The sequence below is a fragment of the Leuresthes tenuis genome, unplaced genomic scaffold (genome assembly GCF_036924035.1).
Source record: "Leuresthes tenuis unplaced genomic scaffold, fLeuTen1.0.hap1 SCAF_2, whole genome shotgun sequence".
NCBI lineage: Eukaryota > Metazoa > Chordata > Actinopteri > Atheriniformes > Atherinopsidae > Leuresthes > Leuresthes tenuis.
Window position 1 is genome coordinate 35,457,173 of NW_027325356.1, and position 23,030 is coordinate 35,480,202.

The 23,030-nt window shown below is 40.9% G+C and overlaps 2 protein-coding genes across 6 annotated transcripts in view; one reads left to right on the top strand and one right to left on the bottom strand.

The window, feature by feature from the left end:
* dpy19l3 (dpy-19 like C-mannosyltransferase 3) overlaps nt 1–12,206 on the top strand; it is a 50,382-nt gene extending 38,176 nt beyond the window's left edge. For all 5 annotated transcript variants that reach the window (XM_072380987.1, XM_072380986.1, XM_072380988.1 and 2 more), the window contains 3 exons: nt 1,935–2,067; nt 6,777–6,935; nt 8,006–12,206. In XM_072380987.1, the coding sequence (XP_072237088.1) occupies nt 1,935–2,067; nt 6,777–6,935; nt 8,006–8,209 (496 nt within the window). In that variant the 3' untranslated portion in view covers nt 8,210–12,206. The remainder of the gene's footprint in view (nt 1–1,934; nt 2,068–6,776; nt 6,936–8,005) is intronic.
* A 534-nt stretch (nt 12,207–12,740) lies between these two features.
* Nucleotides 12,741–23,030, bottom strand: part of LOC140302177 (neural-cadherin-like) — a 216,499-nt gene continuing 206,209 nt past the window's right edge. Inside the window, exons 35-36 of the mRNA XM_072380982.1 lie at nt 17,776–17,930; nt 12,741–15,892 (exon numbers count right to left, since the gene is read on the bottom strand). Coding sequence (XP_072237083.1) covers nt 15,287–15,892; nt 17,776–17,930 — 761 coding nt within the window. The 3' untranslated portion in view covers nt 12,741–15,286. The remainder of the gene's footprint in view (nt 15,893–17,775; nt 17,931–23,030) is intronic.

Below are 23,030 nucleotides of genomic sequence, written 5' to 3' on the forward strand. Positions count from 1 at the left end.
TGCTGTATGAATGTGTGTGAGTGGGGTGAATGCGGCATGTAGTGAAGCGCTTTGAGTGGTCAGCTAGACTAGAAAAGCGCTATACAAGTACAAGTCCATTTACCATTTACCATTTACCATGTCAGCAGGCAACAGGGAGAGACCTTCAGCAGGACCAGACTCGGGGAGAGTGGACAGAGAAGTAGACAAAGCACTAGGACAAGGATACCTGTTAGGGAAAGGAGAAAGGGAACGACTATGTTAATTACAGAAATAATTGTATGTACACAAATGAAAAACAAAGGGAGCAGAGTGAGGAGAGGTTCTCAGTGCATTATGGAAGGTCTCTCAGCTGTAGCTCAGGAGGAAGGGCAGTAGTTGGAAGGTCGGCGGTTCAACTCCCAGCTCCCAAATGTCAAAGTGTCCTTGGGAAAGGCACTGAACCCCATGTTGCCCATGTTGTGTGTGATTTAAAAAAAAAAACTAACAAAACAAAACAGTACTGTGAAGTCTGTAAACTAAAACTTGCTGTATGAGTGTGTGTGTGTGCATGTGCGTGTGTGTGAATGGGTGAATTTGGCTTGTAGTGTAAAAGCACTTTGAGTGGTCCGCTAGACTAGAAAAGTGCTACAAAAGTACAGCTGATTTACCATTCCCAGCAGCCGAGGTCAGTAGCAGCAGAGTCGCCGGCAAAATGATTCGGCCCTCATTGTTAAATAATATCGGTGGTGACTGTAGCTAAACGGATGGCTCAGGGTTACCTAACTCTTACTATGAACTTTATCAAAGCAGAACATTTTTTAGCTTACTGTTAAAGATAGGAAGGGAATGTGTTACATAGACTCATAAAGTCATACTGCGTGTTGGGATTCTTTTGATATCACACATTTAAATTTCCCTTCACTGTGTCTGCTGTGGAGATGGTTATATATATATATACACACTTTATTAAAAAGAAAAGTTACCATAAGGGTCTGTTCCAAAATCTTGTAGATTGACTAAGTTGGTAAAAAATTTAAAGCAACAAGAATTCCTCCTGCACTTGTTCATGTATTGATTTGGTGTCCCTGCACGAAAAAGAGAAGCTGACGTGTGTGTGTGTGTGTGTGCGTGTGTGTGTGTGTGTGTGTGTGTGTGTGTGCGTGTGCGCGGGTCAGATGGAGAGAGGGTTTGATTAATTAAACTACCAGCTCTTGGAGCTGCCTTTGCCAGCAGTGAATCTGCTGTCCCGACACCATCAATATGTAAGCTAGCATAAGAGTTGGACAAATGGACAACATTTGTTATATCATTTATATATGTGTGTTATATTTATGGAACTGTAAATTGATTCAGAATCTTTAAAAAAATTCTTAAAAAAAACAAGAATCTCCATTGTTGTTTGAGCGCACCCCCACATATTACAGAGATATGTGGATCTCTGTCTGGGTTCACAACATACAGACCAGTCATGTTTGGTTAAAACACACACATGCAAACAAGATTGTCTTAACACACCTCAGCTTCTTGGTGCTTATACTTGGGGTCTCTAGACATTTCTGTGCCACATATTGCTCTGTTTTATTATTTGATTTGCTTGCAGAAATATTGCATCTGTGTTTGCTCTTGATTTAGATAACTACTTTCCTTGAAGCCACACTTGTTAAAGAAACTTTTAAATGACATCAATGTGTCCCGATTATCGCAGCAGATCATAAAGCAAAGACGTGAGCTGAATAGCAAATGTAGAAAATAAACTGAAGTGCAATTCAATCAAAGTTTTTTGATGATGCATCTGTGAATAGTCTCCAAACTTTTTCATCTTATCCCTTCTCCTTTCGGTTGTTCTTTTACCTATTTTTATTTTTTTACACTCAAATTTTTTAGCAAATGCCCAGCTCTGCCTTATATAATCAGAGTATTTATAGAGGTGAATGATGTGTTCTTTTCTCTCTCCATTCTCTGTTTGTCCACAGCACAAAGACCCCCAAGCAGGCAGTGTTTGCTGGAAGCATGCAGCTCCTGGCTGGCATCAAGCTGTGCACAGGCAGAGTTCTCACCAACCACCCACATTATGAAGATAAAGACCTGCGGGAGCGGACGAGACAGGTACTGCTGTCTGCTGGCTAACATTACACATAAAGAATTGTGAAAACTAACAAAAAGACTGCAAGATAGGACAAACACAATTAGTGGAATATGGGGGGTGCTGAGGCAGAAGCTGGCTTTAAACTGGGTGTGATTGCAAATGGTGTCATCGTGGAAGCATGATGAAAAGTTCAAGTTTACCCATTGTCTTACATACTTGATACTTCCTCTTGAAGCCAGAGCTATGTTTGATCACCAGATGGGTTTGTTTGTGTGGAAGAACATGATAAATAAGAAAAGAAAGAGATCCCTTTAATATAATTATGTAATGGAATGAAGTGACATACCAGATGTTTTTGTTTAGTGATACCGAAATGTGATGGTTGGTGTTAGAAAGAAGCAAGGTGGCACGCTGCATCCGATGACTGTGCCATGTGACCAGAGTACAATAGAAGTAATAGGCAGGCAACTGCATTTTATTTAATTTCTTTTCAGTTTACGTCAGCATTTAGCTACAATTTAGCAGCTGCAGACTGGTGTCCTCCAGAATTCAGATCTCCAAACTGATGGCTACTGATATACAAACGTTTCCAGAAGTTCGACTCTTCCTTTTTTTCCTCCTCTTTCTGCCCCCCGTCCACATACACGGTGCCAGTGAAACAAACATTTTTCTGTTTTTGCAAGTGCATTCTCCCTCTGCTTAACTTTTGTGGCGCCCACATCAGATGTTCATGTTTGTTCCTGTTGTATTTCTGTAACTGGACAGCTCAGGGAGCCATTATCTATCTATTCTTTATATTCTCAATATTTCCTCTCTTCATTGTAGTGAAAGTTTCCGTAGTTTGCATTTTGTATCAAATTATTAAAAAAAGTGCATTGATACTGAATATCAGATGTCGGAGATATAGGACATCAGGTATAATGGTTACACTAAAGAAACCATGACTCAGCTGTCGGTGTTGTCTGACTTTTTCCAGAACCTGTTAGTGCTTTTTACACAGACAGATCTCCTCACTGCCTCCCCCATCCATCTAACTCTGTGAACTCAGTGCTAATGTCTCGGCTGAGAAACCAGCGAATAGTCTGCTGATGCAATGACCTGCAGTGCTTTTGTGAATGAATATCGGATCAGAAGATATACTGAGTACTATGTGTGTCCATTAAGTAGGAATCAATATAGCGCAGGAAAAATGGAGTCTAAAAACGCTGTGTTACAGTAAAAGAAAGATGAATGCAGGCGCTTGTAGTTGAGTCCGTCTTAGTAAGTAAACCAGACATGCTGTCGGTTTTAGTTTCTATTAGTGTAGCTGCAGCAGGTTGTTCTAACAAAGCCGAGTGTTGCAGCGGTTCAGGTTTATTCTGTTCATTCTACAAAGTAAATCATTTTCTTATTTCACAAAAATGGTTTTCTTTGTGTGAATACTTTCAGTATTGCATCCTCACTGATTATTCCTCTAAACCACACAGAAGGAAGGAAATTAGCTTTACCGTTATTAGTTTTTGTCTGCTGCTTCAGTCTGAGTTCGACTTCCTCACAATGAGCAGGAAATAATGTGTGGGTCATCTCTTGGACAGCTGAGCCTATGTTTTGCATCCCAGCGGGAAGTGAGCCATGCTGAGCCGCTGGCGAGGCCAGAGCCTGGCATGGAGCTCATTTATGATCCACGACACTGGTGCAGACTTTGGAAGCTATATGTGTGTCTGTGTGTGTCTGTATTTAAGGAGGGAAACTGCATAAGTGCATTTCCCATGATTTGTACTGTAATGAGACTCCCAGTTCTTTTTTGGGGTTTAATTTGCATGTCTTTAGAAAATGATTCAAAACAGGGAAAAAAGAAATGGTCGCACTGTTTAGCTGTGCTTCTCGCTTCTGAATAAATGCACATACCCTACAACGCACTTTATTTTAATACAAAATAATCACCATGAGTAACACAAAACAGTTAACAAACTATCAGACCAAATAAACATCTAAGGGGTTACTTCTACCAATTCCTCAGCCTTTTGATGAGAAGAAGGACACACCTCGCTGTGTCAGGTAAGAATAATCCAGATTCCATGTTAAACTCAGTCCATTCAGCCATCAGGGCTAAAAATGGCAGCTTTCTTCTATGAAATATCTGTGGAAGGCATGCTCTTTACAGACTTTTGTCAAACCACATATGTCAAATAATTTGACAGATTAGAATAAATATTGTAACTTGATTAACAATAATACTCATTTGGATGAACATTCAGTAATTCTTCTTGTTTTAGATTTGTTATCGTTATAGATGGATAACTAATTAAAAAGAAAATAAAAACCAGGTGATGAACTTAAAATGTTTAAGTGCAGCAGAGAGAGGTGTGGTTGAAATCTTCAGAGATTACAGTGAATGGAATTTAGCTGATGATGTCACACATGGTGTCAGCAGGTAAAAAAGGTTAATCCTCTGAACAGACAGCGTGGACCGAAACTCACCGTCTGCAGTGAAAGGTGCTTCTTCTCAGTGACACCTTCGGCATTATACAATCTGTTGTAACAAGCACTGTGAACCCCCCCTGCTTCACTGCTCGTATTGTCTGAAAGGTGGAAATAATACTGCCTTCCTCATGCTCCTGCTGAGTCTGTGGATTCAGGCATGTCCATTTTAAATGACAGTGATCTCACATTTCAGAAAATCCATTTTAGAAAAACAGTGTCTGGACAGAAAAAAAAGCTTGTTAGAAAATATCAAGAATATGCAAGATGTTCAGAGCTACCGCAGCTCGAGCAGCGCCATTTTATCTTTTTATTTCATCTTTTATTTGTGAAATGAATTGCTACAGTCTTAAGGAGAAGGTTAATTTTTCCCTTTCATACAGATCCTGTAGGGTGGCGATCCACTCAATGTTTTTTTTTTTTTTTTTTCCAGACACTTCTTGATTATCACTGTTTTACTAGCCATAGTAGTACTTCGGGCATGTTAATGTTTAGCCCTTGTTTGCAGATGGATGTCACAGAAAATACAATATATCTAATATTTGGCTTCAAAGCAGTTTGACAGGATGACTCCATCTAGCAGAGAACTTAGAGATATAACTAAACACCAAGAATGCTTTTATTTGGAAAAGTCATTTGAGCTTTTAAACCAGTTTGTTTGTTAGTAGTACTCTCTCTATGACTTCTCCTTTTCTGCGGACTGCCTTGGTCTGTCAGAGATCTTTCAGTCTGTGTAACTGAGGCAGTGGGTTTGAGCAGCCGTCTTTTTCCAGATTGAAATGAGATTACATGGAAGATGAAATGACTTTATACACCACCAAACAAAAACATTGTACACTTTGTGTCAAACTCGGACAGAACCTCCACAGTATTTTGCTGAGGGTCTGGAATAGTTGGGGGTCGTAGGTGCTTCATCAGTTCCTCCATACTTCTGCTTTCCATCACTTTGGAACTTTTGTGTCTCGTCTGTTCTGTTTTTTTAATTTTGTTTTATTAATGAGACATCCTGATTCTTGGAACTGGAGAGGTTTGAATCTTTGATTCTGTTGTCCAAGTCTACATTGAACTGTGACCTTTACAGCAGAGCTCTGTGGGCTGGCCGTGATGTCGATGTTGTTTATGTGCTCCTGGAGGATGCTGTGGCTGTCTGTGGATCCTGATGAAGGCAGCAGTGTCTTTCACTTCTTATGGTACAGGACCGAATGAAGTGGCCATAGTTACAGAGCAAAAGTGTTACAGAGCCAGCAGAGTGGAACAGTAGCTCCACCAAGTCTACGGAGTGACATAGTTACAAGTCATGACTTCTGCAGTGTCAGCATGCTATCTGAAAACTGTGGCCGCATTATGCCAGCTCTGCTCAGAGTGAGTAGGAAACGTGCTGTCTGTCTTCACCCTCGTGTATGCTGTCACATTCCAGCTCCAGTCCTTTCCAGGAAATGATGGCTAGACACCCTCTGCCTCTTTATGTTTTAATACAAAGATAAAGATAAGATAAGATGCCTTTATTGTCACTACACACAAGATACAGTGAAATTGCCAATGTCCTTCACAGGAAGCCGTTCACCACGAATGCACATAAAACAGTCTATGTGCACATAAAATAGATAAAACATTTTAAACGAGCCGCTCTTAGATTTGTGCAAAATCATTAACTATTTATTTTTTATTTGCAAGCTCTTGGTTTGAAAGTGTTTTTAAATAAATGTATACAATAAAATGTCGATGGCGCCCTGTGATAGACCAGTGACCTGTCCAGGGTGTGTCCTGTCTTTGCCTGATGGTTTCAGTATTCCCACAACCCTGGAATGGATAAAGCGGGAATGGAAAACAAATGGAAGAATAAACTTGTGATAGTCACCTGTCAGCTGGTTGTCTGATCAGATTCTGTCACTTCCTCATTAGGCCTGGAAATGACCTTAAATTCCACTCAAGCAGTTCCCAATCCCCATCTCTTTCCCTGAAAACTTTTATCTTTTTCTTTCAATGAAAAAACTTCTCAAGGGTTAATGCTGCATGGGGCATGGCACTCCAACGTCTTCTTTGTTCAGTGTGTAGACATCTCTTGTTAAGTTAATATTTATTTATTTTTTTTTAAATTTCTCACTGGTTTAGTTTCTTTGTGTATTGTTTCACATTTGACTTGAAAATCAACTTGAAATTAAAGTGACTGAAGAGGAGTTTTCTCTTACCAACAAAGGCATTAAGGTAATGAACAAGCTTGATAAACTCAAATAAAGCCATTCTTTATTATGTTTGTGTGTGTGAGCAGGTGTATCAGGTGTATGCTCGCCGGGCCCCAGAGGAAGTGTACGACATCCTGAGGGCGGTGGGGGCCGACTACGTGGTGTTGGAGAACAGCATCTGCTATGAGCGGAGGCACAGGCGAGGCTGCAGACTGCGGGACCTGCTCGACCTGGCCAACGGACATGTGGGTGGCTTTTATCTAATGTGACGCATGGTGACTGGCTGCTTGTGAGTGTGTGTGTGTGCGTTGGACTGCATGTGCTGTCCCCTCTGTCAACTTCTGTGGCTCGGCGAAAGCTCTCAGTCTCCGCAGAGAGATCAATAGTCTCACTTCTTATCTGCGCGTTGCCGTCTCTCACTCTCTCGCTGTCACTCTCATCCCCCACCACCTCCTCCCCCCATTTTCTCTTCATTTTCACGTTGGATGTGGCTTGCCTTTGGATTACTAGAGGCGAGACAAGCTTCAGTCAGGCCCGGTGTGGTGTAAGACACATGAAACACTGAAGTTGGTGTGTGTGTCTGTGTTTGTGACGCTGTAAATGTCACACAGTACACACGGCTTCTGACATCTAGACAGCTTTATTGAAGCAATGCTGGAAGTTGATGTTGCTGTCTCTCCCTTTCTTCTTCTCATTCTGGCTTTAATTTACTTTTCGTCTCTGACTCCCTTTTTCTTTCAAAAAATAAACTTTTTTCTTTTCACCTTTCTTCTTCTTTCTTTTATATATATTTATACAGTGTATACATGCCCATATCTGTTACTGTTGCAGACTGTAAATTACACGGTGTTTATGTGGAATAAAGATTTAAGCTTTTTTTTATATCACCTGATAATCCAGGTTTGGAGAGAAGAAGAAAAAGCAGCATTATTCTGGCTGTGCAACAGTTTAAGCATTATGATTTACATCAAGACTTAAAACCAAATAATCAATATAGAAGACATTTTCTAGATTTCATTGCTCTAGCTCTAAGAATAGTAGTCAATCAACTCACCACCTCCATGTGTAGATCAAGTACTGCATGAAGCATCTTCACATTTTCTGGTTCTTAATCTTTTAAGATAAGCATTGCAGCTTGAAGGATCTTTAAGTGAAATCAGAGCTGATGGGAAGCTGCTGATGACCCTCTTAGCTGATCTTTCTCTCATGTGTTGATGATTCTTTGATTAGAAATACAGCTTTGATGATAACCACAACTTACACGCCTTCTGTCATTCTTCATGCCATCTATATGATGTACTCGCTCTCTCATCAGATCATGGACGGGCCTGGAGAGAACAACCCTGACCTTGTCCCTGCTGCCCACCCCAGATTTTGTGAGGCCATCAAGACAGATGGCACAGCTTACACAGCGCTATTCAACAAAACATTCCAGAACAAAACCTTCTACGTGTACCGGCTCAAGAAGAAGCGCAAGAAAGGTGCCAAGAGCTCATCAGATCCCAACGTGACCCAGTAGCAGGAACAGGGTCACCAGAACCAGCCCAGCAAAGGCCAGAGAGGAGACAGAGAGGGGAGGCGTGAAAGCACTGAATCCTCACTGCTCCACTATTTCCTCTCCACACTGCACCCAGCTGTGATTGTTAATTTTTAGTTTTTGAAACGCATGATTTGTGGGACTATGGTGTCAAAGCAGTGGGCCATTAGAGTTGGGAGCTGCAGTATTGTAGTTAGTGAAGGGTTTGAAGTAGTTGTTGGAGTGACATCATTTATGACTGACTTCCTCTGTGTCAAAGAAAATGGGGACAGAAAAAGAAGATACTCTTTGCAAAAATGATGGCTTTGGTCATATTGTTACTGCAGTTCTGACTTGTTTCAGTCAGAAATAGTCATAGGGTTGTACATATTTGGTATTAAAGACTCCAATTTGTATTGATTAGCACTGAAGCAATAGGTTAGATACCCTATAGATTTAGAGAAATAAAACTGAAGACCTGTGGTGAGTTTATAAATACCCAGATGTATTTTTTAAGAAATGATTTAGATCCAATTGAAGATGACTGAGATCTTAGCAATTTTAAAGACCAACAAACTGTTTCCTTCACGAACAAAATCATTCTCATACAGATCTGTGCTCGCTCTACAGGGGGCTTTTAACAATATCTGACTTGCTGTATGTCGTCTAGGGGGATGAGCCAGCTGCCCATCTCTTCCTCTTATCTGTGCGTTACGCTTTTAAAAAGGTCCAACAACCATGCTGCAACTTGCATGCTGGAAATGGCGAGTTTTGAGGTGGAAATATTGTTTTGTCCATCTTAAAAACCACAGACTAGGCAAGGCAAGGCAAGGAAAGGAAAGGTTGAGATGTTTGTTCACTAATTCCACCAGTCCAAGTTGTGCCCCGACACCCTTTCTCACTGCGACCTGAGGTGGTCAGACGATTCTCCAGATGTGACACCATGCTGGGCAGACAGACAGTTGTTGTGCGAGACGAAACCCTTTCGTAAGCTTTCAACCATATTTTTTCATTTCATGAAAATGGGCGTATAATTTTTTGCAGGCCTGTTTCAATATGAAACTGACGGCAAAATACAAAGATTAAATTAAGCAGCTTAGAGTTATTTATTATTCGGAGCTTGGTGATCCAACTGTTGCAGCTATCAAGCTAAAAGCTAAAATGTTACCCAGCTAAGATATGCATGTGATAGTCGGTCACAAGTCGGTATGTTTAAGAAGAAAATGACCACTGAAAAAGTTTGACCATTAGCTCAACTCAGCCGGGCACACATTGAGCACAGTTACATGCACGGTTGAGTTGAGCTACAGCTGGAGTTTGAACATTTAATTTGACCACTGTCCTTGTCCCACTATATGTGCACAGGAGGGGATTTGAAATATTTACCAAAGCATTTTAGACTCCACAAACTCTGTGGACTGCCTGAGAAAACATTCAAGACATTTTTCCACTTCAAGCTTTCTCTGTGGGAGGTCGTCGTACATATGTAAGTACAGCTGAATTCACTGCACAGATGCTGCCTTTTAGTTAGGCAAATGGTGATTTGGGCAGAAAGTGCTGTGGTTATAGAGTCAGGGCAATTAGAGCAAACTCATTGCTTTAAGAGACAGCGACTTGACATACAAGATACAACAAAATGCAATAAACTTTATTGTCAGCTTGAGGAAATTTGTCTTGAACTCAAATGCTGTGCCCAAAAGTTGGAAATAAAGACACACTAGACAGAGTTGACTGGGCTGATTTTCACCACATCTTTCACCATCCGACCAAAGTAACAGAACAAAATGTTATTAAAAGCAGCTTTATTGGAAATTCAGCTGTGCTGACAGATATTTGTTTTTACAAATAAAAAAAGAAAACGTGGAACTTTGGGAACATGTGTGTGGCACCTAGGCTCATTTAAGTGTTCTTAAGAGTCTACATGCTGGAGTGAGTCAACCCCCAACCAAATTATCTGGATGTGTTAGTCTGGCTTTGACAGTCACGATTTCTTTTTTTTACAGTTGCGGTCAAACCAGCATGTTTACGTGTTTTTCAAAAGTTCAGGTTTTGGCCTTTTTTCTAGTGTTGTGTAAATGTTCATACTGTTGGCTGCTGTGATAAATGTTGCTTGTTACCCTTTGAAAGAAAAAGAAGGATAATTGTGTCCATTAAGTTTCCCGCCTAAACATGTTTTGCTGTAAATTGGAGGTCAGAACTGGTTCCCAGTGATATTGGTGACATTGTTGTTGTTGTGATTGCTGACATGTTTTTCTTTCCGTTTGCTTCGTGACTCTCATCAACGGCAGTCTCAACCTTTTCACTCTTCTCGCTCTCACGCACAAACAAACATGAATAATGTAACTGGCGAGGAAATTGCAGCAGGCTGACAACTGCACCGATCCCCCACTGCAATCTGAAACAGTTTGGGAGAGGGGTGGGGGCTCAGGAAGCAGTTGCATATCAAACTCGGGCTTTGTGGTAAGACAAAAGAAAAGACGAGTAGGAGGTGTAAGGAGCTGAAAAGGCTTGTGTTTTAGAGGGCCAGAGAAATAACAAATCAGAACCCAAATTTGCAATGACCTGAAATCCTTATTTTCTTTTTCTTCTTTGAAAGAAGAGGAGGTAATTAAAAGGGTAGAGCTGAACAGGTAGTTTGACCACTGAGCTGGTGTGTGGTGTGATACACAATCTCCCCTTCCTCCTCACATCCCTTCTTATATCTGTGTACTTGTTAATAAGACCTCTGCCTTTGACAATTCACACCCTGCTGCTCACAGTTGTCACAGGAAAACGTGTTGTTCGTTAACAGGGTTGGCCTCATTCTAATGCATACCAATCACATCAGTGTGGAAAGCGGCGCTTGTTCTTCCTCCGTGCTGCCTTCATGTTAGATGTTTAATTTAGGAGATGTGTGATTGCTTTATTTGAGAGCAAAGTGATTCCATTATGCTTGCTTAATAAGAGCGTACTAATCTAACATTTTTTTCAACACTGGTAATTTCCATACATATTGGGATTAGTAGTTCATATAGAGGCACGCTTTTTTATAATGAAAAGCCAATGATGAAAGCAACTATGTGCACAAGAACAATTGTACTTATTTTTTAAAGAAATAATTGGTGTTGCTACTACTCAGATGCCACTTGGCACCTAATAAATTTAGATGCCTGTGGAAACTGTCAGTGCTGTATGCATGTAAAGAGGTCCGTCTTTGTCACACTTAAAATCCAATTTAAAAATCAATCTTCTGCCCTTGTGCCCATGTATACATTTTGAATACCATAGTGCAAACTCTTTGTTCTGTGAGCGCATCACTAAAATCTAAAATCTAAAAGGATCATAAACACCAACACAAAGTAGGAGAGAACACATGATTCTTTACATTCACTGAGTCGTGATGGGACACAAACTTGAGTTTCGTAGAAACTTTAGAATGATACATTTCACATTTTGCCAAAATGATTATTCAGGCTATGTGTGGTTTTTGTCGAGTATTTGGATGGGATGTTGATGCTGGTTCATTTTATACAGAGATCACAGTTCAGTTCAGTTGCTGTTCTCCATCTGAACTATGTGTAACTTCCACGCAGAGTTGTAAATGGCACCCCTTTGTGTTCACACAGTACAGCAGAAGTTGTTTTTCTTGGTTATAGGTCAACTTTTAGAACACGCACGAGTGCATCCTTGGATAAACAGAACTGATTTACCTTGATCAACTTTAGCTTAAAATGTCAGCAGTATGAGTCATCTCTTTGGGTTTATATGAAAGAAGATTGTTGCATTTGGGTGCCTTTGGTCAATTTCCAATTTATCTTTAAAAATCTACTAAACTCTTCTGACACAGCTGAAGACATTTGTAATATCAGAAACTATACGAACAAGTCAATGTTTACTCTACAGTCATATGTTTTCATGCCAAGCACAGTATTCATGTAATGCCACTTTTAGATGTCATATTCTTAAACACATCCATGTACATTGGCAGTTTGATCAATAAAATAATTTTTTTCGCCAACGATATTGTTTCCTTGTCAGTCATTGTCGAGGCCTCCTCCAGTCAAAAATCTGGTCCTCTTCTTTCTCCTCCTGTTGCATGTTTGAGCTTCACAGCGCACACTCGTGTGTTACCAATCCATTCTGTCACACACAGACGCTTGGTCAGGACCCTCAGTGACACTTTTTAACCATCAACATCTGATATAAGTGCCATGAGACCACAGCCAATTGCTCTGATTTGTCCTACGGTTCCCCAAAAAACAGGGAAGCAGTCAACATGTGCTCACTGTGGTGAGAGTGACTATTTAAATCCAGACTATGTTTTTATGGTCATAAAAAGAAATATGAAGGTTTACAAGTTTACCAAGACGAACACCTTGGGAGTGAAAATCCAGTGTCATTCTCCTTTTGAAACCTCCACAAACACCAAGTGATACACATATGTGTGCAGGGCATCTAAGATAGTCCAGTTTCTCTTTTAAGATGCAGTCATGATTCAGCCCAGTCTGGTGCAAATAAATGGCTTTATTGAGAAAAAGGGATCAAAGCAAATACAAAACACTTATATAACTGTCAAAAGCTCATCACCATCATGTTGATAGAAAATATGTTCAGTTTATTTTTTTTTCTCTGAAGCTGCACATTTCAAACATATGTTGCTTTTGACAAAAAGCAATAATTATATTTAATCTATCTCTGTATTTACAAATGAGGTAAAAACATTAACTTTGTCCACAACAAGGCTGCACCCAGAACACAACATTTATGAAGCGGTTTACGGTACAAATGAATGTCGGTGGGAAATGAATGGTTGCTCCTTAAAGCTGCTGAGAGAGAAGTGAAGACTGAAGTTTCTTCATCTCTCACCTCTGTGGCTTAGCCCCTCTCAACAGAGGAATAAAATACAAGCATTCCCAAATCCCCACAGTCTTAGGAATAAAGAAACCGAAAAAAAAAGGAGAAAGCCACCACTCGACAGGCATCTTTACTCTTTCTCTATAGTCTTATATTTCTAAAAGCCACATTGTTGCCTCAGCTGAAAACAGCATATTTCCGAAAAGCCGAGATCTGGGATTCATCCCCTCTGTCAACTGCTCTCAAAGTCCACGCAGTCCTTTGGTTTTTTCCCACTATGACAGCAAGCCATCAGCTCCCATTAGGATTAGTAGCCTGACATGTTTTCACACGCTCCTACCCTTTAACTGCTCTCTGCCGACAGACTCTGCTCTGCCAGGATGAAGACAAATAAGAAAACAATTCATGATGACAGCAGAGCGGCGACTTCCAGCTGAACACGGCGCCTGTAATGCCAGGAGATGCCAAGCTGGCTTGTTGAAGAACTGGAGGAGAGCGGTTTGCTATATAACTAACTGTTGCTTCAAGCAAACATTTCCCTCTGCGTTGCTGCACACCAGTGGGACCTCTCAACGGAGACATGCCTCTCTGCTTCCCTTCATTGTTTGCTCTCTGATTCAACCTCCACCATGTAATCACCTTATCTGAGGTGAGAGGAACTGCTCCTTCTTAGACTACAATTTTGCTTCCTCTTTCCTGTTTTATTTTTGCCCTTAGACAAATTATTCTCACCTGTTCTGCAAGTGCAAGAAGGGCATTATGTTGAGTGGAGAAAGAGAATATAAATAAGCCTTTGCTTCACAAGGAAGTTGGTGGGTATTGCCAGAGTGCTGTTAATTTACCATATGAAAATAGTGGGGAATAATTAGTTTGCCAGACATTTTTCCATCACTGTCACTTCCATCATTGTAGTATTTACATCAGGACTGTGAGCTAATATAACGGGAGACAAGTGGCCATTGAGTGCAGCATCACAGCTCAGAGATATAATTTGCATGTCTGTAGAACGCCAGTTTCCAAAAGTTTGGGGTGCTCTGTAAAATGTGAATAAAAACATTTTACATGCTGCCCCAACTTTTTTGTAATTACACTTGTGTGTATAACCCTGTCAAATAGCCTCCATTCCCCTGCCTGCATCCTTTAGTCACCTTGGAAAGCTGCTTGACATAGTTTGTATTCCACCAAGCAATTGTCTGTTAAAGCAGTCTCTCGCAGCTGCCACATTTAGTATGCCTGAGAAGGAGCACACACAGAACAGAGCAAGCATTCCCTCCCTCCTGCTGTCCACACGTCCACTCACACTTCTTTGTTACGAATCTGTTTGAATTTTCTTTATACCCCCACCTAACCCTCTTCGGTTGAGCAGAAACAAGCGGAGGAGTGTAAATGAAAATAGGAAATCAAATGAAGACGCGGGTGCAGTGCTAAGTAGAAAGCTTCATGTCTTACAACCCACGGAACGTTGAAACTTGAAACACCCAACCAATACAGAATTACTCAACTCAGCAAAAACAGCAAAAAATGTCACCCTGGAACCCAGTGATGGTCGAAGCAGTCCTTCTTTGTCTTTTTTTGCCCTTACACAAACAATGAGAGAAGCTGTGTACAGCCAGGCAGCAAGAACACAATGTGTCCACAACAGTGAAAGTTCAAACTCGGTATTACATGGGCTACTCAATATGATCACCATCATCTTCACTGTCTGACAGCGCAGTGTTGAATACAAGCCTCATATTTACAACAATTTCTTTCAGCAGCAAGGTGATAAAAAATACATTTTAATGGGTGCTGATTTCCTCAGGATTTTAAAAACATCTCGTTTTCACATTTCAGGGCTCTAACAGAGAAAATTGGAGTCTCAGTGTTTGTGAGTGGTACAGATTTTTCTGACAATGAAGCTCAGATCCATCATTATGAGTAGCCCGGGCAGAAAGGGATGTTATGACGCCTTTAATCTGACTTGTGGGTTTGTTCATTTCTGCTCATGGAAGAGAGTCCTCTGGAGCTCTTCACAGGGGTACTTTCATTTGTCTGTTAGGCCACCATGTTGATTGACAGGGCTCATCATCCAGCAAATACAACACCTTTAGTGTCAGTTGTCAGCACAGTGCTGGGTGAGGAGTGAGACTGTTTGTCAGTCAGTCTCTCGCCATTTTCACACCTCGGTCACCACTAAACGTCTTCTAATTGATTTTTTTCCCCCCGATGGCTCGTTAAAAGAGTCACCATCACTTTGAGCGTTGAAGCTCAGAGGTCACTGGCCTCAGCTTGCTCATACAGTGCCCGCAGCTTCTCAAAGCGAGGCCCCCACTCCCCGAGTGTCTCCTCCCTCCTCGCCTCCCCTCCCCCATCTCCTGAACTCCCTCCATCCAGCCCTGCTGAGCTGAAGGAGCTGAGGGAACCGGCAGGTGAGCCACCTCCTTCTGTGGAGAAAACTTGCAGAGAGTCAAAAGGTCCTGTGTCTGGATGCTGGTCAGCATCTCGAATGATCTCGCACAGGTAGCGAGCCAGGTCCTGGCTGGAAAACGACAGGGAGCGTCGAGCCAGCTGGGAGGGGCGGGTCTGGCCTTGTGCTGGGGGCCTGATAGGGGGCACGTCCCTGCGGAGACTGGTGGTGGTGGCAGTTGAAGATGTGGATGCGGCAGAGGGAGGCAGGGTTGTGGAGCTGGATGTCCGGCTAAGGTGATCCAGAGGCTGAGCAGAAGCTGGGGCTGGGGGAGCCTGGTGGAGTAGGTGATGGTGGTGATGGTGGGGAGGAGGTGGGTGGTGCAGGGCTCTGGAGCGGCAGTATTGGACCGATTGAGCTGGGCTCGGCTGAAGGGACTTCTGCAGCTCTGCCATGTCGTAGGCGTTCTGGACACACAAACACACACAAATTTACAAAATAAAGCTAGTGAAAAGTCCCAGATAACACAGAGGCTGTAAAAAAGTAAGAGATGAGAGCAAAGAGAAGAGCAAGGCAGAGTGAAACTCTAAATGTTTGGGGGAGAGAGATGACGCAGAAAAGAAATTTAATGTGACAGTGAGGAAGTTGAAAAATGAAAAGAGGGCACTGAAACAATCAGCTCCCCCATTACCTTTACTGTGAATGTTCCACCCATTTAAGTTTCCAATCCACCTCTACTTATCGTCTCTGAAAAGTTGTAATTCTGAGTATCTGTGTGGGTTTGTGTTTGTGTGAGAGAAAGAGAGACCCAGAGGACAAATATATGAGTAGAGATGAAAAAAGGAGATGGGGCTTCCTCCTTTTGAGCACCTACAAACTCATGATCTGTGGTTTAGCAGCTGCTGTTACTCTGACATAAACTATGAGAGACAGTCACTTCAATGCTAATGTGAATCCACCACAACTGTAACCATGGCACAGAGATTAAAAAAAATATATGCATGTGGGAGGAGGAGGATGAAAGGAGCCACATTGAGGAGGAGTGGGTAGCTTTGTAAAGCTGATTATGTGAAGGGTGGCGAGAGCGCTTTTTTATTTATATTCCCTCAGAGATTTCAAACAAGACTATGGAGAAATAACAGCAGTATGTGCCCTGTGCAGGGCCTTTGAACTGTGTTTGACAAGAGGTGATCATAAATTTAGGGGGCACTGATACTGATTAAGTAAAACATGAAAAAAAGTCAGCTTGTATGAAAGAACCTTAAATTTCACATGAAATGGCTAACAGTGTGTTATTAGCGTCGACATACTTGCTGTAAAAGCAGAAACTTGAGGTTTCTGACTACCACAAAAATCCCAGTTTGCCCAATAGTCTGCATCAGTGCAAGTCAAAGTCAAAATTCAGTCATGTCTGATTGGATACAAAATTATCGTAAGACCAAAGTACAAGTTAACAAACTCAGTATTGCTGAAGTATTAATTCAAGATGCACGACATAATTTAAAAACTCTAATTACAAATTTGATTTCATTAATAAGTTCAACACCTCTGAGTGTCAAGAGGTGCTAGTCAAAAAAAAAACAATTGGACGCAATTATGACGAACTGGGCTGATTTAAATCATTATGAATTGGATTAAATTGGAGTCTAATTTGATTCCAATGAGTTATAAATGGATTTAATTAGACTTATATCAAACTTGTTTATTCTCTGTTTAAAGTGCCTAGGGATAGAATATGTTATGAGTTGGTGCTATACAAATGAACTTTATTGAACTGAATATATACGGTGCGTGTTGATGTTCTCAGTAATGGTGTTTCGTACTAAAGATGGTGCCCATCAGATGACAAACTTAAGGCCTCTAAATGGTATATGCAAGTGTGAGAGTGTGTCTGTGCAGCAATGCAGTGAGCATATATTTCCGTTTCTATCAAAGCTGTGATATTATGTAAGCTCTTAAGTACTGTTGAGTGCATGTGAGTAACACTGACTGGTGGAGAGAGGAGATAAGGATTTTGTGTGGGCCTAATTAAAACATTACAACACACACTGCAGAATTTTATTCCAATTCCCATTGACTTAATCCACTGTAAAGCTGCTACCTTGTATCCACTGCCAAGCATTTAAAAAATAAATGTCCTGGCAGTCTTTAAAATCAGAATTACGCAGTTAAAAGCATTTCAACTTCATGCAAGCACGAGTGCAGCATTAATGCAGTTTAACAGTGAATTTAATTTAAAATGTCTATATATGATTGGAGTGTGTTAGTAACCCTGCAAGAGCAGTATTTTCACTTCTTTTAACAGAGAGAGAACGGTATGGTGTGTTTTGTGTGTTTTTGAGCGGTGTACCTGGTCCTCTTCCCCGCCTCCCTCCTCGTCATAGTTGAGGACGTTCTCTCGAATGTCTTCCCAGCCATCATGATGTGCTGAGACATGGTACACGCCCTCCTTTAACCCTTTGTAGGACCTCCAGCGAGTGTAGAAGAAAATGCCCAGCAGCAGAACTAGAGTTAAGACAGAAAGTGGTGAGCAGCACAAGCACAAGCACAAACAAATTGCAAAAATAATGTCAGTCAGTTTAAATTTGCCCCCAAGGGAGAGACCATTTATTTATGGAGCTATCCTCAAGCATCGTTTTGCTATAATGTATGCTGAGATGTGATGAACTTTGGGAATCAACAGATGAAGACACATCAGAAAATTGCTTATTGCTGATATTTGTTTAAATAAACTTTCACATAGCAACTGGCATGAGTGAATCGTGTATCTCCAGGGCACCGGTTCCACCTGCATTCATCACAGAACAAACTGAGCCCATGGCTTGGATCTTAATCCTATGGTGATCGGGCTCACAGCCCGGCTTAAACTCACGCAATGAGCACTCGTGTTAAAGTTGCATTTGTAGCCAAATCCAAAATTCAAGCCTATTTTTTTCTTCCATTTCTTTCTTCTCTTGTCATAATATGACAACACCATCAGGGAAATGGTGGGTTGCTTTACTAAGTTATGTAGAGTTATCAATGCTTTCACTGAGCTTTTTTTCAAAGAAAGAAATTACAAAACACCAACCTTCAGCTGCTCATTAAAAAAGCAAAGAAACAAGCTCAAAGATGTTCGCGGATTTTTTGTCAATGCTCTTGACCTTTTAAAAAGAACTGACAGACGGGACAGAAAGACCCAGTGTGCTGAATTGACCGCATCCATCATTCTCTTATCCGAGGTGAGGTCACAGTGGCAAAAGATTAAATGGAGTCCACCGGACATCTTTTCACTCCGTATTGTTTTTGTATTTCTCCACAGGGATCCTGAGGTGCTTCAAGGTCAGCTGATAAATGTTATCCCTGTAGAGACTTCTACATCTACCCCTGGACCTCCTCCTGGCTAAAAGTGCCCAGAAAAACTGCAAAGGCAGGAACTCACAAAGCATCAAATATATGGAACTTTTCTTCATACACACTTTTTAAAACAAGTAATACTATCAGGAATTAACCTAATACAAGAGGTCTGACAGGACTAGCTTCAAAGACTTTTCATTTAAGGTCAACGTTGACATGAACCTTTTCAAATACTGACTAGAACCATACTCCTCTTCATGCCTTCACTTCTGCTAATATCTTTGTAGTGAAGGGTAATTACATTTGTGACTGACAGGCTTTGTGGGTGTAGAACAAGCTTTAGACTATAGTTACAACAGGTAATGGTGTTTGACTGTAAATTACATCAGAGGGGTACTGACACTGCACTGGGCAGTGGGAGGGGAAGACAATTAGTAGCCTGACAGGCGTAATTAACACTAATTTAAGAAATGTATGAGAGAGAAAAAATGTGCAACACAGAGAAGTGGTTTCTATCTGTAACAGGGGTGCATGCTTAGGGAAAAGCAGGCAGTAGGGAGCTCACACAATTGCAAAGTTTAACCAATCTGCATGTATTCCCCACTCCAATGTTGCTGTGACCTTTTCAAATGTCTAACAAATCCTGTAAATCTTGTCTAAAACCTATCACCTCTTGCCTTAGCATTTACTTCACAATTTACTAGCCTTTTCATAGTATTAACCTGCCTCACACCCACACAAACACTTACTGTTTCACTCAGCTGCACTATGCCCCTATAATTCAAACAACTGTATCCAGAGGTTTCCCCCCAACACAACTGCCAAAGAGGCAACTTGTAGAGTGCAAGTGTTAACATTTTATTTAATGATTTAGATCTAACTGTCATTAACTGACTCAATTACATTCTGAGTCACACATTACTATCACACACAAGTGTCTCCAAATTTGTTTTTGCAAAGACTTCACAAAGTAGAGAAGCTTTTAATCACATTTGAGAAAAGCACCAATCAAATACCAGAACTGATTTCAACTGGCAGTATTATAAATATCCAGGGTGTTCAAATCCTTTTAATCCAAGTAAAGACATGACCGTGAAAATCTATGATCTTAAAGCACTCAAACAGATTTTCCATATATTCTTCTCCTCCATCAAACCCTTTCTTTTTCAATATTTTTAGTCTTTCTCGCACATCACAAATAAAGCACAGCAGTCAGTCTATCATGTAAGCACACCAGCTGAAGGTACTCAAACTCCATGCTGAATTGATAACATCCCATTAAACAGCCCACCCTCTGACAACTCTGTAAGAGTAGACTCACTCAGCCAGAAACCAACTGCACGATACGAGAGGGAAAATCAATATTCATTTACCGTCAACTTGTCCCCCTCACCACAACTTCAGTGTCTGGCAGATTTATAAGACAAAATTGTTTCAAGAGATTCACCGTTTCACTTTAAGAGTGCCGATATGGCTTTTAATGGCCAGTGAACCAGGAGGGGGGAAAAGATAAAGACACAGAAAGACAGAGTATTGTGTTTTGGCAGGAGACATGTGTTGCTGACTGCTGCAGTGGGTCGCGTTGATGCTTGAAAGGCAGCGAACCCGTAAAAAACAAGGTCAGGGTTTAGCCCACTGGCTCGAACGCAGTGGCCTCCATTTACTGAACTTCCTAAAGACAGAGAAAAATAGATAAATCGAAACAGTGTCGAGAAGAAGCTGATGCAGCAGCATGGCTGTTTCTGAAGTCAATGAGAATAGCAGGTCAGGCCTGAGGACTATATCCAATACTAAAAAACAAACACTCCACCACCCACACATCCTTTCTACTGATTTCACTCCCTGTGTTTTGCTTTGTAATTGTGATTGTTGTTATTTAGACAAATGCATGACTCCAGTCTTTTAAATCTTAAATTTTCAGTGGTTAGCCTGCACTTAAACAGGTACGTGATAGATTAGACATCAGGAAACGGCATGAGAAACATTTTTCAATTAAAAATGTTTGTCATACTGAAATTAAGGATGACTTTTCTGTCCGACTGCTGCTCACCAGGATGAACAAAGTCACCTTTCAGTCACATCACAAACTGCTGCTATACAAACCTGTGACTGGAAGAGTTTGATGTTAAAACAAATTACAATTTTATACTAAAGAAATTTGTTTTGTTTTTTTAAATTAAGCTAAATTGTATGCATGGTGCATATTTAAACTCAACAGGTATGTTCGTTGTTTGTAAAGTATTGTAAGCTGAACAACAAACATTAGACTGGATTCCATTAACTATTCTTCCTTCTCACGGCACAAAAGCCAGGATGGGACAGGAACAGAAGCAGACAGTGAAATCTGATCTTGAGCTGCAATGTGGATGACTGCATTGCACCTATTGAATCAATATCCTGTGCATTAAAGCTTAGGGCCACATAAAGGAAAAAATACAGACTCCAATAACAACTGCAAATGTAACATGTTATTATTAAGTTTATAAAAGCAGTCCCTTTTCTTTATGTGTTTACACCCTGCTGCACCCTCTGTGTGTGCTTGAGTAAGAAGAAGCAGCGAGAGTGAGCTCCATGGGGAGGTGAGTAAGGAAGCTGGGGGTCAGGGTGTACAAATGAATCTATTTTGCCCTCTCTAGACGGCAAACAGTGAAATGGAGAATGTGATCGGTATTTCTGACAGTGTGTGAGTGTATACGCGTGTGTGAGTCTGCAAAGAAAGATTATGTGTTTATTTGTTTACAGAGCCTCCAAGGTCCTGTGCTTTGACCAACTCTTCTTTTTTTGTTTGACTTTCTCATTCTCTCTGCTCCACTTTAACGCCTGTGCTCCACTCACCCCTCCACCCTTTCTTTTAAGTTTGTTTCTATTGATTCCACCGGCCTTTAACAACAACCACTATGTTAGGCCAACACCCTGAGCTAGTCCTGGATCTCCAGCAGAGGCCTTGGTCTACCAGCCCCTCAGAATGATGCTTCACATGCTCCCAACAATCACACCTAAAGTAATGCACGCCTTCAACTAATTTGAGGAATTAGCTCTAAATGCCCATTTTAAATGACTACTAACAACTAAAGAAAAAGTATCTAAAAAAATAAAGAGGCAAGAGTCTTTATCTTTATCCGGCAGATGCCTGTAAAAACTCCTGCCATGGCTCTGATGTAAGAGTGGATACACAGGAAGGCTAAACCATGAGCAGGGGAATCCATTGTACCTTGAGGAATTCAAATGATGCTGAATGGGCGTCTGTGTGTTTGTAATAGGATTTCCAGTCAGAAAATCAATATCCGAGCTGCCCTGCAATGAGATCAGTGTCTATGAGTGCATCATCAACACAAGTCAATAATAAAGTATGGATTTTTATCTCATCAAACAATAATTCTGTTTTCTGCAGCCATCTCTCTCTACGTGCTTTATCTCGACTCACTTTCACTGATCTTAATGTGCTAGCATTTGATTCACTTATCAAAGGCCTGTACCCATATACAGGCGTAGAGTTTTACTTCCAGCTCACACCACCTGCGCTGTCAAAACTGCCAAAACGAAAAGTGTATCAAAAGTTACCATTAGTACAATTTGTAAATTCATTAAGCTTATAGAACAGTAACACCTATATTTTATGAGACAGAAATATGACGATCTGCTCAGTAAATTGGCTTGTTCTGCCCTGTAGTTCTGCTTTGTGAGTGTCTGTGTATAGTTCTCTGCCCATTGTCAGTGGTGTCAAGTCCATTTCCTAACATAACACCCCTCTTCCTCTTGTAGAAAAAGTACCAGTGTCATGCTTCATACCAGTTGTCTCTCAGTCATGCTCTTCAAAAAATGCGCCTGTTACTAAACTTTTACCCAGACACATACCGTACCGAGGGATATTTTAAATAGTTTTATATACAGAAAGTTCTGCACATTTGGGTGATGGAAGGTTTCTAAATAACTTCACCTCTTACGGCATGTGATGTTCTATATCATTCATAACAACTCATTGTGTCTTGAAACAAGAAAATAACATAATGTGAAAAGAAGTTTATCACAATTTATTTTGCAATATAAACTATTAGTTAGTTATCAGCAAGAAAGGGCAGTTTTTAGCAGCAAAGGAGTCAGTTTGGTCAAACGCTGTGTCAGAAAGGTTTGTTTATTATCATTATATAAAAGTCACAGCCAAAGAGGCCATTTCATATCAAAACTTCACAAGGAGAAGTTGGGAGACAAAGATAACTGTGTTTTAAGAAGGAATGTTGTCTCCCCACTGATCGTTATCTTTATAGCTCC